General features: G+C 37.2%; 1 protein-coding gene across 1 annotated transcript in view; it reads right to left on the reverse strand.

Moving 5' to 3' along the window:
• Nucleotides 1-1,845: 1,845 nt before the first annotated feature.
• The window catches only part of PLPP7 (phospholipid phosphatase 7 (inactive)), a 37,942-nt gene continuing 21,040 nt past the window's right edge, over nt 1,846-18,747 (reverse strand). Inside the window, exon 2 of the mRNA XM_074210896.1 lies at nt 1,846-5,773. Within this exon, the coding sequence (XP_074066997.1) occupies nt 5,409-5,773 (365 nt within the window). The 3' untranslated portion in view covers nt 1,846-5,408. The remainder of the gene's footprint in view (nt 5,774-18,747) is intronic.

Consider the following 18,747-nt stretch of genomic DNA (forward strand, 5'->3'; position numbering starts at 1 on the left):
TGGATGAAGTGAATATATAAACTGGATGAAGGGGGAGGCGAATCGGGTGAAAAGAATGTCATGAAAATCTAGAGAGAAGAGAATATCCAGGAGAAGAGAGAAACTGACAGTGTTAAAGGCTTCAGAGGTCAAGAAGGATACGTTTTGAGAAAAGACAATTAACTAGATTAGGTCTGACAATTGAGAGAGTTTGATGAAATCTGTAGATCCATTCTCAGAATAATGCTTTTAAATAATTGAAAGAAATGCTAAATATCAATAAAAAGTTGGTGAAAATAAAGATTAATTTTTTTCCTGATCCAAGTTCATGGACTTTCTTGGGGGGAAAGGCGGGTCTGAGGACCTCCAGTTAAGAACTATTTCATTAGGTAATCTCTGAACTCCCTTCCATCTCTGAATATTCTGTATTTTAAGGTCCTTCCAGCTTTGACATTCCGTGTTCTACATTTTAAGGCCATTCTCAGTGTTAGCTTTCTGTGTTCTCTGTTTTAACATTCTATATTCTAACATATCTTCTACCTTTGACATTCTGTATTCTCATTTTTCCTGACAGTCTGTGATGTATGTGAACATTTTGACTGCCAGAGGTATTAAGTGCTGTATCAGGAGATGGAAGAAGACTATGGAGTCTTTATCCCTGTTACATATTTTAAAATAGGATTTCCAGCCATCCACTTTGGCTCATTTAGGTCAGTGATTCCCATCTTATTTAGATTAACAGCCACCTTATGATTTGCTTGTTCATCTGATTTTTGTGATACTTTCCTTTTGACAGCCAACCAATGTTTATTTTTAAATGATTTCATTTTCAAAAATGAAAGTGAATTTGGAATACTTCTGTCTAGGGCTTGAGGGGAGGCATTCTTTTGGGAGGGGTGAGGAAGAGTTTTTATTTTATTTATTTAAGGTGATGGGGTTAATAGTGACTCCACCAAGGTCACACAGCTAAGGCAATTATTAAGTGCTGAGTTCAGATTTGAACTCAGGTCCTCCTGACTCCAGGGCTGGTGCTCTATCTACTGCACCACTTAGATGCCTCCTGTGAGGAAGAGTTTTGCAAAACTTTCTATAAGAAATTTGACAGAGAAGGGCAACTAGGTGGTGCCCTGGAGTCAGGAGTACCTGAGTTCAAATTTGACCTCAGACACTTAATAATTACCTAGCTGTGTGACCTTGGGCAAGTCAATTAACTCCATTGCCTTGTTAAAAAAAAGTTAAAAAAAAAAGGAAATTTGACAGGGCCAGGAAGTGTTTTGAGTGTTTTTTTTTCCCAAGGGTTGAGGGGAGGAGACCTGCAACATCCAAATTATCAATGAAAATCAAGAAGTTAGGCTCAGAAGCAAAGGGCCTAAGTCACCTTTGGAAGTCCCCATAAGCCATTTGATTCTCTGGAATCAAAGTCAAAAGATTAGAGTCAGAAGATTCAGAGTCAAAAGATTAGAGTTTTTTGATCCTGGGATAGAATCCTGTGGTGTCTCATGGCCTCTTGATCCCTAAAGTTAACCTAATCAACACTTTCCCTTTAAGCAGTATGTGAAAGGTCACGTTGATAGCTATGCTTCTTTTACTTCTGAGAGGAGTTGAACAGCACAGTGCTGTGGAAAATACCATTGGCTAGAATCAGGAGACCTCAATTATAGGGTTGGATCTGCCAGTAACTTTCTTTGTGACTTTGGGCACATTACTTACTCTGTGTTTTCTCATCTGTAAAATAAAGACATTGGACTTGATGTCCCTTTTAGCCTTAAAATTCTTTAACTATGACTGGTATCTTCCCATGAAACAGTTCAATCCTACCCTTACTATTTTCTGTCAGTCAGACATGATCATAGAGATGAGTGTATATTTGTACACACACACACACACACACACACACACACACACACACACACACACACACCTTCCACAGCTGTTTCTGAGCCCACTTCAGTCCACTCCTTTCTGGATTTTCTCCAAGAATAGTGGCTGGGATTTTCTAGAGGAGCAGTCAATCTTGCCTCCCTCCTCTTTTTTTTTTTTTTTGCCTCCCTCCTCTTTACCCATTCCTCATCACAGTTCAACAACCCTTCTTCCTTCAACTTTACTCCCCTTTTTTTTTCAAAGGAGTTAAAAAAACTTAAACATCTGTGGGGTTCTCTCCAAAGGAAATGGAGATGAAGAATTTTCCTTTGAAGGAGCCATGAATCAAACTCTTCCTTTCTTCTCTCTACCCCAAACCCACCTGTCACAGTCTCAATGGAATTTGTGTTTTTTAGAAGGATTGTTAGTAACTCTGAATCATAGCATGTCAAAACTGGAAGTGATCTTGGAATGCCGAATGTTAGAGCTAAAAAGAACTTGAAAATACATTATTAGAGTTAGAAAGACTCTCAGAAAAGTCACAAGATGTCAAAGTTGGAAGACTTTAAGATCATAGGTCTAGAGCTAGAAGGGGATCTTACATATCATGTAATCCAATCTCTTTATTTTATAGATGAGGAAACTGAGGCCCAGAGTAGATACATGATATAGAAGGGATCCTGGACCATATAGCTAGAAGCGACCTTAAAATATAAATTGTTGGAGTTGGAAGGGATCTTGGAGACTATTTAGTTCAATCATTTCTTTTGACATCAGAGAACTAGACTTACCCAAGGACATAATAGGGATAAAAGCTTAACTCCAGGGCTGGCATCCACCACCATGAGCAATGACATTATTTAGGAATCACTGGATCTCTTAAATATGTTTGACAAATCAGAGGATTCAAATTCTTAAAAGCCATCATCTGTCATGGAACAAATCTTCTACATCTGTCCATGTCCTTCAGGGAATCTCTCTGAGCAGGAAAGATTGTAAGTTTGGGACAAAGGAATAGAATACAAATGCTCTTATTTTTATCTGCAGGCCCTAACCTGTAGCAGGTAGTCTGAGATGTACCATCAGCATGCACCAGCCCAAACAGGAAAACTGAAATTTAGATTTGTGTGGAAGAAACAGATTCCTTGTAAGAGCCAGATGGAAGGGGTGGGAAGGGGAAGAAACCTTGCCGGGGGCACTTTAAATGGAAACATCTCATAGCATATATAGAATGCATTTATAATGTGTTCAAACGATCCAGTTATAAAGATGGATAACAGAAGGAACAGAGGGGGTTTTCCATTCTAGGAGAAGTGACTGATCTGGGGGTTATAAGCAATTTGAGACCAAAGTATCTCTGATCAATTGATTTCTCTCAGTGTTTGAGTGATTGATTTGAGTCCTGTGGTCTCAGGCTAGTAGCCAGCAGGGATTTCATTGCTGTTCTATTTACAAACTTAGCAGTGACACAAGATGACCAGCATAATAAGGAGGGTTCTGGAAACCCTGTCAAATGAGGAAATGTTGAAGGAGAAGGGGAAGTAGGATTGCTATTTTCAGTTATCTGACAGGCAGTTGAGTAGAAGAATGATTGAACTTATTTATTCTGTGTAGTTTCAGAAGGCAGCAATAGGACCAGTGGGTGGAAACTAAAAGGAGCCAAATTTCAAGACAACCTAAGAAGAACTTTTTAACAGCTAAAAACCATCTAATCATGGAATCAGCTGCTTTATAAGGTAGTGACACCCTGTGGTGTCATGGAATGACCACTTGTCAAGGATACTGTAGAGCAGTACAGGTATATGTGAGAACCCACTATATAACTGACTTGTTAAATTTTCATTGTGAGTATTGACAACTCAGAAATAATTTATACAAATCATTCATTGATTAATTGTTTTATTGGTTGTCTAGACTTACGAAAATATTAATAATGCAGATTAAATTTGAAGGTGTTTGTATCCTTCTACCTCCCCCCCAAAGCCCAATTATTAAACATTCACCAGCACACTTCTATATTGTGCAGGAATGCAGTAGAAGGATCAGGGACTGAAGTTATTCTCAGATTGGAGATTTGATGACTTTAGGCTAATAATAATAATAATAAGTGGCATTGATATAATACCTTGAGATTTACTGCTTTACTTCCTTTATCTCATTTGAGTCTCCTTGCATCACTGGGTAGGAAACTGCAAAATAAATTTTTTATAATTATTGGGGACAAATTGATGAAATTAATTCCCTTTTAGACCTTTGCTACTATGCTTTCCTCCCTTTATGAATCCAAGGAGTCAGGGATAGGGCAAGCAAGAAAGTCTAGCCTGGAGTCAGTGAATTATAAGTAAAGCCAAGGACCCGTAAAAAAGAGTGAGGCCATAAAAAGAAGTGAGATTTTCTGGGACCATACACAGCCCAAGTTTTTTGATGGAACCAATCTAATAAGGTCACTATCTACCACTGGGTTGGGGTAAATTTCAGCATAGGACAGTAACTGCTTGGGAGTTAGTAAAACAGAGAACTGAAAATACTATGAGGTTTACTGCATTTTGCAAGTCATCTTTTGGTAAGCACATTCCTTCTGCCTGATCAAGGCAGGTTTGAAAATGGTCTGCCTAAAGAAGACAGAAGACTTGAGTGATCTTCCTGAATCCCCTGAGTTTTCCAGCCCAAACTCTGAAAGCAATTTATGTTTTCCCATGTAGTCACAGTTTTTTAACAAGCCAGCAACAAAAGTGTTGAGTCATGAAAAGTGATTCTTCCACTAGGGAAAAAATAAAACCACCCCAAATGGCTCATTTGCATATTGTATATATATATATATATTATCACATGAAATACAGAACTATACAAGTTTGACTTGGAAAAGACCTATTAGGTCACACAGAGTCCGGCCCCTGGGGGCCAAAGCAGTGTTGGATGCTACTGGACACTAGCCAGTGCTTTGTCTAGTCTAACTTTCTGAGCACAGCAAGGTGAGCTAGTGCTGGCCTTCCCAGATACCAGGATGCAGCTGTGTCCTGGGAAAAGCCAATTGGAGACAAGACTTTCAGGAAAGAGCTTCTCCAGTAGGCTCACCAAATTCCTGAGTTCCAATGCTGGCTTGAGTATCCACCAATGATGAATGCTGACAGGCCCACACATCAAAAAGGGATGGTGGGTGTTTCTTAAAGGAATGGAGCCTGGGATTTACAGGCACCTGAACTTGACAATAGGAACAACAAAAAGTGATTACCAGAAACCATTCACTTTTCCCAGTGTGATATCTTCATAAATAGGAGTTTAGTAATATTGATTCTAAAATACTGAAGCTCCACTGGATTAGAGATGATGAAGCCAAAGTAACTCTAGGTATTTAGAAGAAGGGTGGGGAAATTGGTGTTTTTCAAGAACCCCTACCCTCCTATTACTGGGATAACCTGTGGATACTGGCCACCAAATATTATAGGGAAATAAAATGGGGGTCTAATAACATATTCAAGAAGGAATAGCTCCAACTTCCTTTCACTGAAGGGTTGTTTTCAATTCTTCATCTCCCCTCTCTTGAAAAGGTCAAACTGTGACAGTGCTGTTCACCAGATGGATATCAACATCTGGCAGGTGTTGGAGGACATCCAGACTAGCTCCACTAGTTTGAATTGGAAGTAGCCAATAACAAAGCCAGAGATCACATCAGTGATGTGATGCCGACCAATCATAACCCTTGACAAGCCCACACAGAAGGCCCAGAGGACCAAAAGGATCCGCAAGGGGACAGCCAGCACAAGGTGGTTGAGGAAGAACTTGGATATCATGGCAGCTCGACTGGCATGGCCAGCTGGGAAGGCATAGATGTCCATGGTGAGGTAGTCTAGGAGGCCAGGGCTCATGTCATAAGGGCCTCGTCGTTTGATGAGCTTCTGCACTCCTGCCACGGTCATGATATCCAAGAGCAAAGCTGCACAGGAAAAAAAAATGGTATCATCAGAGATGTGTATAGTTGCTATTGCTTAACTTAGTTGGGTAGGGCACCTTGCTAGTGAATTGGATCTCCACATTGAACCTGTTTTGTATCCCCTAAGTCTAGACATCCATGGAGGAGACAGAGGTCCAAGTTCTTATTCTATCTTTAATAATGTAACTATAGACAAGTCATTCTGTTCCCTTAGCCTTATAGCGGGGATGGGGGGAGGAATGGAGGGAATAATGATTGCCTACTTTGTACTGATACTGTACTGTACTTTACAAATATTATTTCATTTGATTCTCATAGCAACTCTGTAAGGAAGGTGCTATTATTACTCCTATTTTACAGATGAGGAAACTGAGGCAGAAATTTGCCTAGGGTAACACAGTTAGTAGTTTCTGAGGCCAGATTTGAATTTAGGTCTTTTCTCTGACTGTCTCCCATGCCTGGAATGATCCCCCTCCTTATCTCTGGCTTTCCTGGCTTCCTTCAAGTTCAAACTAAAATCCTATCTCCCATAGGAAACCTTCACCAAAACCCTCTTAATTCTCATTTCTTTCCTTTAAAATTATTCCCCATTTTTCCTGTGTATAGTTTATTTGTAATATTTGTTTGCTTGATTGAAAACTCTTTGAAAACAGAGACTATATCTTTTGCTTCCTACTCCTGTCACATATCCCCAGAGCTTAGTATAGAATCACAGGCTTTTATTAAAGATTTATTGACTGACTCCAGACCCCAGTAGTCAAATCACTGAAACACCTTACTTCTTCTATAATCTTAAAATAATCCTCATAGACCTAGAATTGGAAAGAATCTCAAGAGCCATCTAATCCATCCCTCTTATTTTATAGCTATGGACTTTAGGATCATGTGATGATAAAGAGGGCAGCTTAGTTGCTTTCTCAAATTATTTCAACCCTCATATTCCTGTTGAGGAAACTGTGGCTCAAGGAGATTAAGAGATTTACTACAGTCACATAGTTGGCAAGTGTATGAAATGGGATTTGAACCCAGGTCTTCTGATATCAAATCCAGCTCTTTCAAAAGTAAACTGACTCAGTGCCCTTTTTTTGTAACATGGAGGGAGGGTAGATGAGATTAATTCCATTTCTAAATCCTATGATCCTATGATCTCTAGCTCTAGCATGTTCTGAGGCCCCTTCCAGCTCTAAAAACTGTTTTAAGGTCCTTTCCAGGTCCAGCATTCCATGAATCTAAACCATTCACTATAAGGGAGTAAATATGGCTAAGGTAACAACTCAAAGAACACACACTCATGTTCTTAGGAGTTATGATGTAGTTTTTTGAGTTTTTGAGCTGAAGACAAGAATATCTGGGTTTGATTCTATCTCTGACATTTCGAACTATATGATTATGGGCCAATCATATCAACTCCTTGAGCCTCAGTTCCTCAATGGAAATAGGAAGATGATAACAGCTGGAGGACTTACCTCAAAGGGTTATGAAGGACATAAAACATGCTATCAAAAAGTCACTTAGTCGTCTCAGTAGGGTGTAAGTTTCTTGACTAATTTTTGTCTCTGTATTTTAATTGAATGGAATTGAATTGGAAGCACCAGATAGGAAGGATGGCTCCTTATTTATATACTTAGGCTAAGTCCCTGAACAATCACTTTCTGGAGCACAGAGTCAGGAAGGGAGGAAAAGGAGGAAGGGTTGAGAAGGAGGAAGGGCACTAGGCGTTTCTCTTGAAATTCTGTGTCACAGGAACTTCCCACCTTTAGATTGGCCCCTCTGCCTGAAGCAGCAGGCTGGGCCACATCACAAGCCAATCCATCTGTAGCCTACAGCAGAAGCCAAAAGGCACTCTGGTTTTTCAAACTCGTCTGGAAAACTTTCTATCAACATTCCATATTTGTTCATTTCTAATGTTCCTGACTAGAAATTATTTCTCATGGAGCCTTTCCTTAGTTTCCCTTAGTTTTTCCTGGCAGGTAGAGGCAGTGTATTTAGTCCTTGACTGTTGGCTTGTGGTCTGAAGCCCCTCATGGTTCTTGCTCTCCTCCTGCTAATTAGTGAGTTCCTTTCAGCACCTCCCCCCGGGCAGGCTGGGTGGGGCCACCCAGGGAATGAGGCCATGAGGCTAACTGCCCTAGTGGGGAGTGTCTGTCAAGAGGAGAGAGTTTTTGATGGGTGTTGGAAGACAGTCAAGAATGCTTGCCAGGATTGAGGGAAGAAGAAGTGGGAGAATCCTCCCTCTACCGAAGACCTTCAATTCCCCGGGGAAGTTCATAGCTGGGGGGGGGCGGGCATGATCAGATCCACACAACCCCAAACCCCACAAGGAGGCCTGTGGCTGGCCTGGATCCTTGCATGCTGGGGCAGGAATTCTAAGCAAGGCAAGATTCCACAGGACTAGCGTGCTTGAGGATTGGAGTTAGAACTTGTAAGGAAACTTAGGAAGCAGAGAAAAGCTTTCACCAAAAGCCGGGTGAGGTGGGGGCAGGGCGAGAATGAACTGAAACATTAGATCTTGTGCAGAGTCTGTGGACAGTGTCTGGAAGACTGTTCCAGCTCTGTGCAGGGACCTGGGGGAGGAGGTGCTGGTGGGAATGTGAACAGTAGCACATCTTCCAAATAGCTAGTTTAGAGGCTCCCAAACCACTGCCAACCGCTCCTCCCCGACTACTGCCTCCTCCCCCTGCTTCTGCAGGAAATTTTCCATGGGGGCAATGCTACCCTTGTGTTAGCCAAAATGCAGTATGACTGATGCTTGGCCTGTCAGCAATAGATGCAAATGCTGTTGTCACTCAAGGCTCACTGAATGCAGTTCTGATGCCCCTACCCTCCCTAACCCACAGATCTATTTAGATTTTAGGTGAGGAGCAACAATTTCCCTATAGTTAGTTGTCTGTCTGAGAGGCATTACTGTATTGTATAAAAGGTACTAATTTTAATTGAATGGAATTGAGTTGGGAACACCATTCACAGATAGGATGAGGAAACATGGGGATGAGAGGACTGGAGAAGGGAATGGAAAGGGCTTTTTATGTGCCAGACACTGTGTCAAATGCTTTTCATTTTATCCTCACAACAACTCTAGGAGGTGGATGCTTTTATTATTCTCTGTTTCACAGTGGAGGAAACTAAGGTAAACATTGATGAAATGATTTTCTCGTAGTTACATATCTGGCAAGTTTTCTGAGGTTACATTTGAATACAGGGCTTCCTGACTGGAGCACTAGATCCAATGTGTCAGCTAGCTGCCTCAGTTTCCTCTTCCATAAAATGAGTTGGTTTAAATTTTTTCCCAAGTCCCTTCTATGCTTACTATTTCTGTTTCAGCCACTGCCACTAATGGCAAGGTATTTTACTTATTTGGTCCTCAGTTCCTTCAATTGTAAAGTGAGGAGATTAGGCAAAAGAAAATCTGAAGTTCCTTCTGTTATATGATTCTGTGATCTGTAAAATGAAGGGAACTAGACTCACCAATAACCTCAGAATTTCCTAGTTGGAAGGGATCCCTGAGAAATGTAAATTCCTTCAGTGTAAAAATATTTGTATTCTTTCTCATTGTATGCTATGTTTTCCTGGTCCTTTTTACTATGTATCAGGGTACTTTTTGTTTTGTTTATTTACTTTGTGTCAGTTCTTAGAAGTCTTTCCATACTTCTCGGAATTCTTCATTCTTATTATTTTTTATGATATAATAATATTATTGTGTAATATTAATGTAGTACAATTTACTAGGCCAGTGACCAAACCATGGTTACTGTGTTTCTAATTCTTTGCCATCCTTTGAAAACAATGTATTTTGGCATTGGACCTTACTTTTTAATCATTGAATTCCTTGGGGTAAATGCTCAGTAGTGTCTTCTTTGAGTCAAAGGGCATGAATATTTTAGTCACTTTTTCATCATAATTCTAAATTGTTTTCCAGAATAATATCTCCAAATCAGTAGCTCCAAAATTTTGGTATTAGAATTTTCAATTCTAATTGAAAGCCTTGCAGTCATTTTACTAGGGCATCATTTTACCTGAGAGACACATGAAACACAATCAGTCAAGCAGTGTCAGAATCTTGGAGAAATTTCTGTTTAACAGAGAGCTGCATTGACTTTCCATGAACCATAGGTCTTAGCTGCTAAGCTATCATTGTTCACAAACAAATTTATGTACTTAGTTGTAGGGCATAAGATGGGTACCTAGAAGAAACATTGAGTTTCTGTAAAAAAAAAACCCAATTAATTAATTAAAAAAAGAATACCTCTTATTGCTAGTAAGTCCAACAGGTCCCATACCTGTTCTTCAGGACAAGTTTTACACTGCCTCAGGATTATTAGGACTAGTGTCTCTGAGCAATCAGTGTTTCCACTGATAGGAAGAACTGCCTGAAAGGATTGTTTGCAAAACAGAAAAATTCCCTCTGGATGCAGTAGATATCTCAGGGGACTTGAGAATGGATTGCCTGACCTGGGTCAATTCAATTCAAGAAACATTAACTAATTGCCTGCTATATGCCAAACATCTATGTGCTAAGTATAGGGGAAGGTATAAAGATGGAAAATAGTACAGTCTCATCCTCAAAGAGTTTACAATCAAATAAGGGGAATATAATATACTGAAATAAGTGTGATACAAAGAAGAATGTAACACAAAACAGAGAAGAGGGAAGTAAAGAATATTTATTTATAGGACCAAGCAAGTCAATATTGGAATTATCATGTAAATATGAAATATATATTTTAAAAAGCCACCAAACTGCACATAATAGATTCATGTTTACACTGACCTCTTTCTCTCTTCTTTATATAGGGAAATGTCCCTATTTATTGATGTTTGTCAACTCCATAATAATAATAATAAAAATGAAAAACAAAATAACAACATAAAAAGGAGAATGGAATAGAAGCAAAGGAAGACTTCTAAGTACTCTGGGAAAATTTTAGGAGAAAACTTTCAGGTCCCTAACCTGAGCTGACTCTGAGATCCAGAAAAATACAGCAAGATAGCAGGAGAGAGGCAGGAGAGAACAAAAGCTTAGCCAAGGCCTTTAGTCCAGAAGTGTGCAGAGGTTTTTGTGTTCAGAGATTGGCCCTAATATCATGTCTACAGTCAGGAAGTAAGGCTGGAAGAAGGAAGCAAAAAAATAAAGAACTCCTCCACCACAAAGAGCTATTAAAGTGGCAAGGATACTTAAGACACAAACCTTGAAAAAAAAGAATAACTCCAAAATATCTATAAGCATTGCCTCAAAGAATATCACAGTTTAAGCACAAGTCTAACCAAAATTCCTGGAAGAGAGGAAGCAAGAGTTTTTCCTTTTTCTTTTTTTTAAAGAACTAAACATCCTTTTAGAAAATAAATTGAGTGAACTAGAGGAAAAATAAGAAATGAGTTTTATGAGAAAGATTTGAAAAAGGGATGAATAGCTTACAAGTGTTATCAAACCTTTCCCAAAGAAAAAAATAATCCCTGAAAATTAGAAAAATCAGATAAAAGCTGCTGACTTTAAGAGACAAAAGAAATACTAAAATAAAACCAAAAGATTAAAAAATTGAAGAAAAATGTAAGGTATCTCATGGGAAAATTTTTGGATAGAAAAATAAATTTCAAGTTGGGGAGGTGGTTAGAGGGAGAGAATCAGAGGAGACTTTCTTGTGAAGGTGGTACCTAAATAGAAAGAAGAGAAGGCTTTCAACAGGCAGAGCAAAATCTCAGGATATTGGAGTTAAAAGTGATCTGAAAGATTCTTTAGCCCAACTCTTTAGTTTGTAACAAAGAGGAAACCAACCACAGGAAGAAGTAATGTGTCTAATTTCACACAGCTACTCAGTGTCACAGTGCTACAGCTTAAAGCTGTAAATTTCACACCTTCTAGAACTTCTAAGGTGAAGTACTAGGAAAGAACACTAACAATAATGCTTGTCCTTCATTTCCAAGGAAGACCACACTACCAGGGAGGAGGTGATGCCATGACAATTTGAATGAGGAGGGCTGTGGTAAGTCACCAGCCTAACTTTCTTCTTTAGAGCCATCTGGGTCCAATGAACAGATAAATCAGGATGACTGGAGATGGCCCTGGATGGAGATGGCAGTCAGACTTGCTCAAGGACACAGTTAGTTATAGTCAAATGTCTGAGACTGGATTTGAACTCCCGTCCTCTTGACTCCAAGAACAATGATCTATCCACTGTGCCACTTAGGTGCCCCTAGGAAAGAACACTTGATCCAAGAGTACTCACCTGACTTTAAATCCCAGTTCTGATAATAACTATCTGACCTTGGGCAAATTAATTAATCTCCCTGAACTCAGTCTGCAATTTGATTTTACTTTTCCTTTGTTTCTGACTATTTCTCTTTTCTCCCTGTTTTTCCTTGCAACAAAAATTTAAAAAGAATGTGATAGAGAGCAGTTTGTTGAAACCAACCAACACAGGGTCTGGCAGTATATAGTAGCTCACAGCCATAGATCCCTGCCTCTACAAAAAAAAGAAAGGAACTTCCAGTTGTAGAATCTTTTTTTTTAGGTTTTTGCAAGGCAACGGTGTTAAGTGGCTTGTCCAAGGCCACACAGCTAGGTAATTATTAAGTGTCTGAGGTCAAATTTGAACTCAAGTACTCCTGACTCCAGGGCCAGTGCTCTATCCACTGCGCCACCTAGCCACCAGTTGTAGAATCTTGATCCTATAATTATCTTTCCTCAGGAACAAGGATATCCTTCAGAAGGATACCAGGAAACAATTGATAATCCTAAATGGTTGGAACAGAATGTGGTTAATTATGTACAATAAAGTTGGGGAGCTAAGGTAGAGTCAGATTGGGTAGGACTTGTAGCATCAATTTAAGACATTTGTATTTCATCTCCTAAGCAATAGTTTCCACAAAAGACTTACTCCAATGAACTTGACAAATCTCCAAGCCATATCATCATGTATCTTGGTGCCTTCAAAACAAGGGAGTACGTATGTGAGAACAATGAAAACAATACTGGGAAATGTGACTTGGAATTAAGAAATGGAAAAAAGACAAAAGCTTATTGACAATATGGAAGCCTCAGGCCCATCCATCACAACAACTTTCTTCAAGGAATGAATCAGAAGTTACTGGATATTATGACCATTGAACAATGTCACTCCTAAAGAGTGAAATGGATAATACTGTAGCAGACAAGAAATGAAGGCTTGATTGCCTCTGCAGAAGTCACTTTAGAATCAACATGGCACACTCAGATCATAGAATAAAGCTCAATTAAATATCAAATTAGAAGTATAAGGACAAGAAGATCTTGAGGACAGTTATATCAGATCCAACATGACCTTTTCAAACAAGCTGTTGATGACCTAAAAAAGGAAATAAATAAGGCCACTACTTCCAATTATTATCATTTTTTTATTCTAAAAATATTTCTGAGAATGAGTGGCATACAGGAGAATTTTTAAAAAAAAAGTTTTACAATTTTTTTTAAAAAATTGACAATCATTTATTTTCTTTTCACCTCACTTCTTATGCTACTATTAATTTTAAAAAGAAAATCTTATATTTCACAGAAGAGACAAGAAAAAGCTTTTTCAATGGAGTGGAATAGGAGAAGGTGAGGGGAATGAGTGAGCCTTCATTCTGATTAGAAATGGCTCAGAGAGGAAATAACATATACACTTAATAGGGTGAGGAAATCTATCTTACCCTAGAGAAAAATGAGAGGAAAGGGATGGGATAGAGGGAATGAGGGGATAGAAGGGGGGAATAGGTGATAGAAGAGAGGGAAGATTGTGGGAGAAGGTCCTCAGATACAACATACTTTGGAAATGGGGTCAGGGTAAAAGGAGAGAGATAACAGAATAAATGAGAGTGGGAAGGAATAGAGTGGAGGGTAAATACAGCTAGTAATAGCAACTGTGGGAAAAACATTGAAGCAACTTTTTTGGTGGACTCATGATAAAGAAGACAATTCATCTCAGAAAAAGAGCCATTGGAATCTGAACACAGACTGAAGTACAATTTTTTTCTCTCTCACTATTCTTGAGGTTTCTTATCTTTTTTGGGGGGCAGGGGGTTTATGTTTATTCTCACAAAAAGATTATTGTAATAATATAAAATAAATAAACCAAAAAAAAAAAGAAAATCTTATGCAGTAAAAAGCAACAACTTTTTTTTAATCTTTTAATGCTTTTTGTTTTGACAAAATAATTACTTTCCAATAAATCTGATGGTAGCTGACACCACAATGGATAGAGAACCTGGAGCCAGGAAGAACAGAAATCAATTCTGCCAGCAAATCTTACCATGTGACCTTTGTCAAGTCATTTAACCTGTTTATCTTAGTTTCTTCAACTGGTTGTTGTGAAAATCAAATGTAATATTTGTAAAAAGCATTTAGCACATAGTAGGCACTATATAAATGTTTATTCCTTCCTCATATCCCTCTATACCTTCCCTTAGAACAAAGAACAGTCAAGCAAAGTCAACTGACAAGCTAGCTGGATCCTGCATTTATGATCTGTCATCTCTACTGAGAAGAGCAAAATAAATTTTATCAAAGTTTCCCTGGTATAGGGGGCAGCTAGGTGCTGTAGTGGATAAAGCACCAGCCTTGGAGTCAGGAGTACCTGGGTTCAAATCCGGTCTCAGACACAGCTACTCAGTGTCACAGTGCTACAGCTTAAAGCTGTAAATTTCACACCTTCTAGAACACTGCTCCAAGGTGAAGTACTAGGAAAGAACACTAACAATAATGCCGTGGCCTTGGGCAAGCCACTTAACCCCTTTTGCCTTGCAAAAACCTAAAAACCTAAAAAAAAAAAAAAAGAAGTTTCCCTGCTATAAAAATTTGTTAGTCTGAGTTCTGATGTCTTTTATTGTCATATACATATATATATATACATATATATATATGCAAACATACATATATAAAATGAAAGTTTTCATTTATATTCCTGCAGCTATTGGGTATATTATTTTTCTGTTTTTGCTTTTTCTGTTGGTATCAACTCATGAAAGTCATGAGAAAATGTGATTATAGATTTAGAAATAGAAGGGACCCTAAAGAGCATTTTGTCCATCTTTCATTTTTCAGATAAAGCAAATGAGGCTTAGAATATCTCATAGCCATATTTCTTTGTGTCACAATAGACTATTATTCACATATCATGATTAATCTAGGCATTCCTTAATCACTGGGCACCCCACTTTGTTTCCGATTCGTTTACTATGACAAAAAAATGGTATCAACATTATGGTATATATGAGACCTTATTTTCTGTCACTGATGTCCTTAGGTACATGTTCACTTTGGAGACTTTTTGCAAATAATTCAAAATTGTTTTTCAATAATTACCTAGCCGTATGGCCCTGGGCAAGCCACTTAACCCCATTGCCTTGAAAAATCTAAAAAAAAAAATTGTTTTTCAGTCTCATTGTATAAAATCACAACTGTGTGTCTGCCTCCCCTCCATATATTAACATCTTTTGCAATTTGATGGATATGAGGTAGGTGATACTTTTGAGTTGCTTTAATTTGCATTTCTATAGTGACTTATAAGATTTTTCCCCCCCACAATTGATTTCTTATTTTGAAAATCTCTTTTGGGGAATGACCAGTCTTACAGATGCATCAATTCTCCATATATCTTGATTGGCAGATTTTTTTTACTGAAGATATTTGCTGTTCAGATTATTTTCCCAGTTGGCAGTCTCTTTTTCTGTTAATTGCATTAATTTTGTTCATAGAAAATTTTTTACATTTAATATAATAAAAATTGTCAGTTTTATATTTTGTGATCTCTCTTATTTGTTTATGAATTCTACCTCTAACCATGGTTGTGAAGGTACCTCCATTTGTTAACTCTATTTTAAAAAATAATATAACTTTTTACATATGGATCACTTAGATAAGTATATGTTTTATGAGAAATGGTATTATAATGTAGTATATAGGATAAGATCTAATCTTTATGTCAAACTGCTTTTCAATTTTCTAAAAATTTCTTTTTAAGTAAGGAAGCTTCCTCCTAATGTTACTGAACAGTGTACTGGTTAGTCCATCTGCTTTTATGCTTTGGTTTGTATGGTTTCTTCCATTGATCTACTTTTTTTAACTAGTACAATTTTTTTTTCAAATAAAGATCATCTGCCTTCTCTTCCATTCAACTTTTCCACACCCCTTATTGAGAAAGTAAGAAAAGCAACCCCTCTATTATAAACATGTATAGTCAAGTAACAAATTCCCACAATGGCAATATCCAAAATAAGTATGTCTCATTCTGCATTCTGAGTCCATCACCTTTCTGTCATGAGACTAGTAGCAGGTTTCATCATGAATCTTCTGGAATTGTGGTTGAGTACCAAATAGTTTTGATGATTAATGTTTTGTAATATAATTTGAGCACTGATAATACTAGACTCTCGAATTTCTCCTTTTTTTCCATTATCATTTTAGTCATTGATATAGTCCTAAACTATGTAAGCTAATTTAGTCAGTAATGCAATTTTTAAAATATTGGCTTAGCTTTAACATGAACAATGAGTATCACTCCAGTTATTTTTCTTCCTTTACTTCTATAGAGTATGTTTTAGTTGTATTTATTTAAGTCTTGAAATGTCTTGTTAGGTTAACTCCCAGATATTTTGTAGTTAATTGGAATAGATTTTTTTTTCAATCATTTGCTCCTAATTTTTGTCAATACTGTACTGAAAATACTGATGATTGCTATGGACTTAATTTTGTATCATATGACTTTACTTAAGCTGTTCATTATCATAATTAGTTTCTTGCCTGATTCTCTGGGGTTTTCTAAATAAACAAGCATGTTCTTTGCCAAAAGGAATAATTGAGTCTCATCTTTGATGTTTTTATGGCTAATTTCTCAGTTTTTTGTTTAACTGACATTGCTATAAGTTCCAGTCATATGGTCATATGTCAAATAACAGTGAGGAAAAGGGACAATATAATTGAAAAAGTTTCTAGTGTTTTCTCCCTAAAAAATAATGTTATTCCTAGTTTAGGAAAGTGTTTTTATTTATCTTAAAGGTTTTTCTAAGCCTCTGATTGTTAGTTTTTAGCAGAAAAGAGTGCTATATTTCAGGAAATAGTTTAAGATTTAGGAGAAAAGTTTTTTTTAGATAATTATGTTTTTGGGGCGGCTAGGTGGTGCAGTGGATAAAGCACTGGCCCTGGAGTCAGAAGTACCTGGGCTCAAATCCGGTCTCAGACACTTAATAATTACCTAGCTGTGTGGCCTTGGGCAAGCCACTTAACCCCATTTGCCTTGCAAAAACCTAAAAAAAAAAAAGATAATTATGTTTTTAATGTTAACATGATTAATTAAAATAATTTCTTTTGAAATGTTAAGCAGTCTTTGCAAAGTTGGCATATATACAACTTAGTCATAAAGAATAATTAATAGTTTTAGATATATTTCTGTATGGTCTTTGCGAATGTTTTATTTTAAAATTTTATATTATTATTATTTATTAGTAAAATTGATCTCTTTCTCAGATTTATTCCTTCCTGGCTTAAGAATTTGGATCATATTTGGATAACAAAAAGAATTTGGCAGAATGCTTTCTTCTTTCTAATAGATGGAATGCCCTTGTTTTAATGTTTAAGTTCAAAATTTAAAAATTATAATTATTTATTAAAGGTCAAATTATTGGGGGCAGCTGGGATAGAGCACCAACCTTGGAGACAGGAGAACTTGAGTTCAAATCTGGCCTCAGACACTTAACAATTACCTAGCTATGTGACCTTGGGCAAGTCACTTAACCCCATTGCCTTAAATAAATACAAATTTTTTTAAAAAGGTCAAATTATTTTTAAAAAATAGAACCATATATGTTATCTTTCACAAGTAAGGCCATGAAGAAAATTCTTAGACACAGAAACAATTATAAATGATAAAATGTATGACTTCAATTACATGAAATTGAAGACTTGAACAATAATATCGGTTCAATTAGAATAAGTAGAGATGTAATTAACTGGGGGAAAAAATTCTGCATCAAATATCACTAATAAGAGATTGATATCCAGGATATATAGAGAACTATATTTATAAGATCAAAAAACATTCCCGGGGTGGCTAGGTGGCGCAGTGGATAGAGAACTGGCTCTGGAGTCAGGAGTACCTGAGTTCAAATCCTGCCTGAGACACTTAATAATCACCTAGCTGTGTGGCCTTGGGCAAGCCACTTAACCCCATTGCCTTGAAAAAAATGAAAATAAAAAAAAAAAAACATTCCCCACTGGACACATGATCAAAGGATATAAACAGCTTTGAAGAGAAGAATAGCAAATTATTAAGAATGAAAGATTGTTCCAAATCATGAATGGCAAGGGAAATGCAAATGAAATCAATTCTGATGTCTCATCCCACACCAAGTAAATTGGCAGAGATACTAAAAAATGGAAATAGTCAATGTTGAAGGGGTTGTGAAAAGACAGGAGCAGCAATACATTGTTACTAGACCTGGGAATTGGTCTAATCTTGCTAGAAAACAATTTGGAATTAGCATTAGAATGTATTTAAAATATCTATAACCATTGGCCTAGAGATTTCATTGTATATACCCCAAGGAGATCATAGGAAAACTAAAGGTATCATATATACAGTAATATTTATATTTAAAAATTAAATCATAATTTTAAAAATAAAAATCCATCATCTTTCTCTGATTTCCCTGCTCCCACATATTTACTAAGAAAACAAGAAAAACAAAAGCTCTAATACAAACATGCACGGTCAAAGAAAATAAATTTCTGCCTAGCAATGTCCAAAAAATGATCAGTCTACCCTCTGAGTTCATTCCCTCTCTTTTACAAGATAGATGATACATTTCATCATAAATTTACTGAAATTGTAGTTTCTCATTGTGTTGATTAGAGTTCCTAAGTCTTTCAAAGTTGTTTGCAATATATTTTTTTAATTTTTTGGTGGAGCTGTGAACTCATGCAACCTTTCTGGAGAGCAATCTGGAACTATGTCCAAAGGGCAACAAAAATG

Source organism: Macrotis lagotis, chromosome 1, assembly GCF_037893015.1.
Source record: "Macrotis lagotis isolate mMagLag1 chromosome 1, bilby.v1.9.chrom.fasta, whole genome shotgun sequence".
NCBI lineage: Eukaryota > Metazoa > Chordata > Mammalia > Peramelemorphia > Peramelidae > Macrotis > Macrotis lagotis.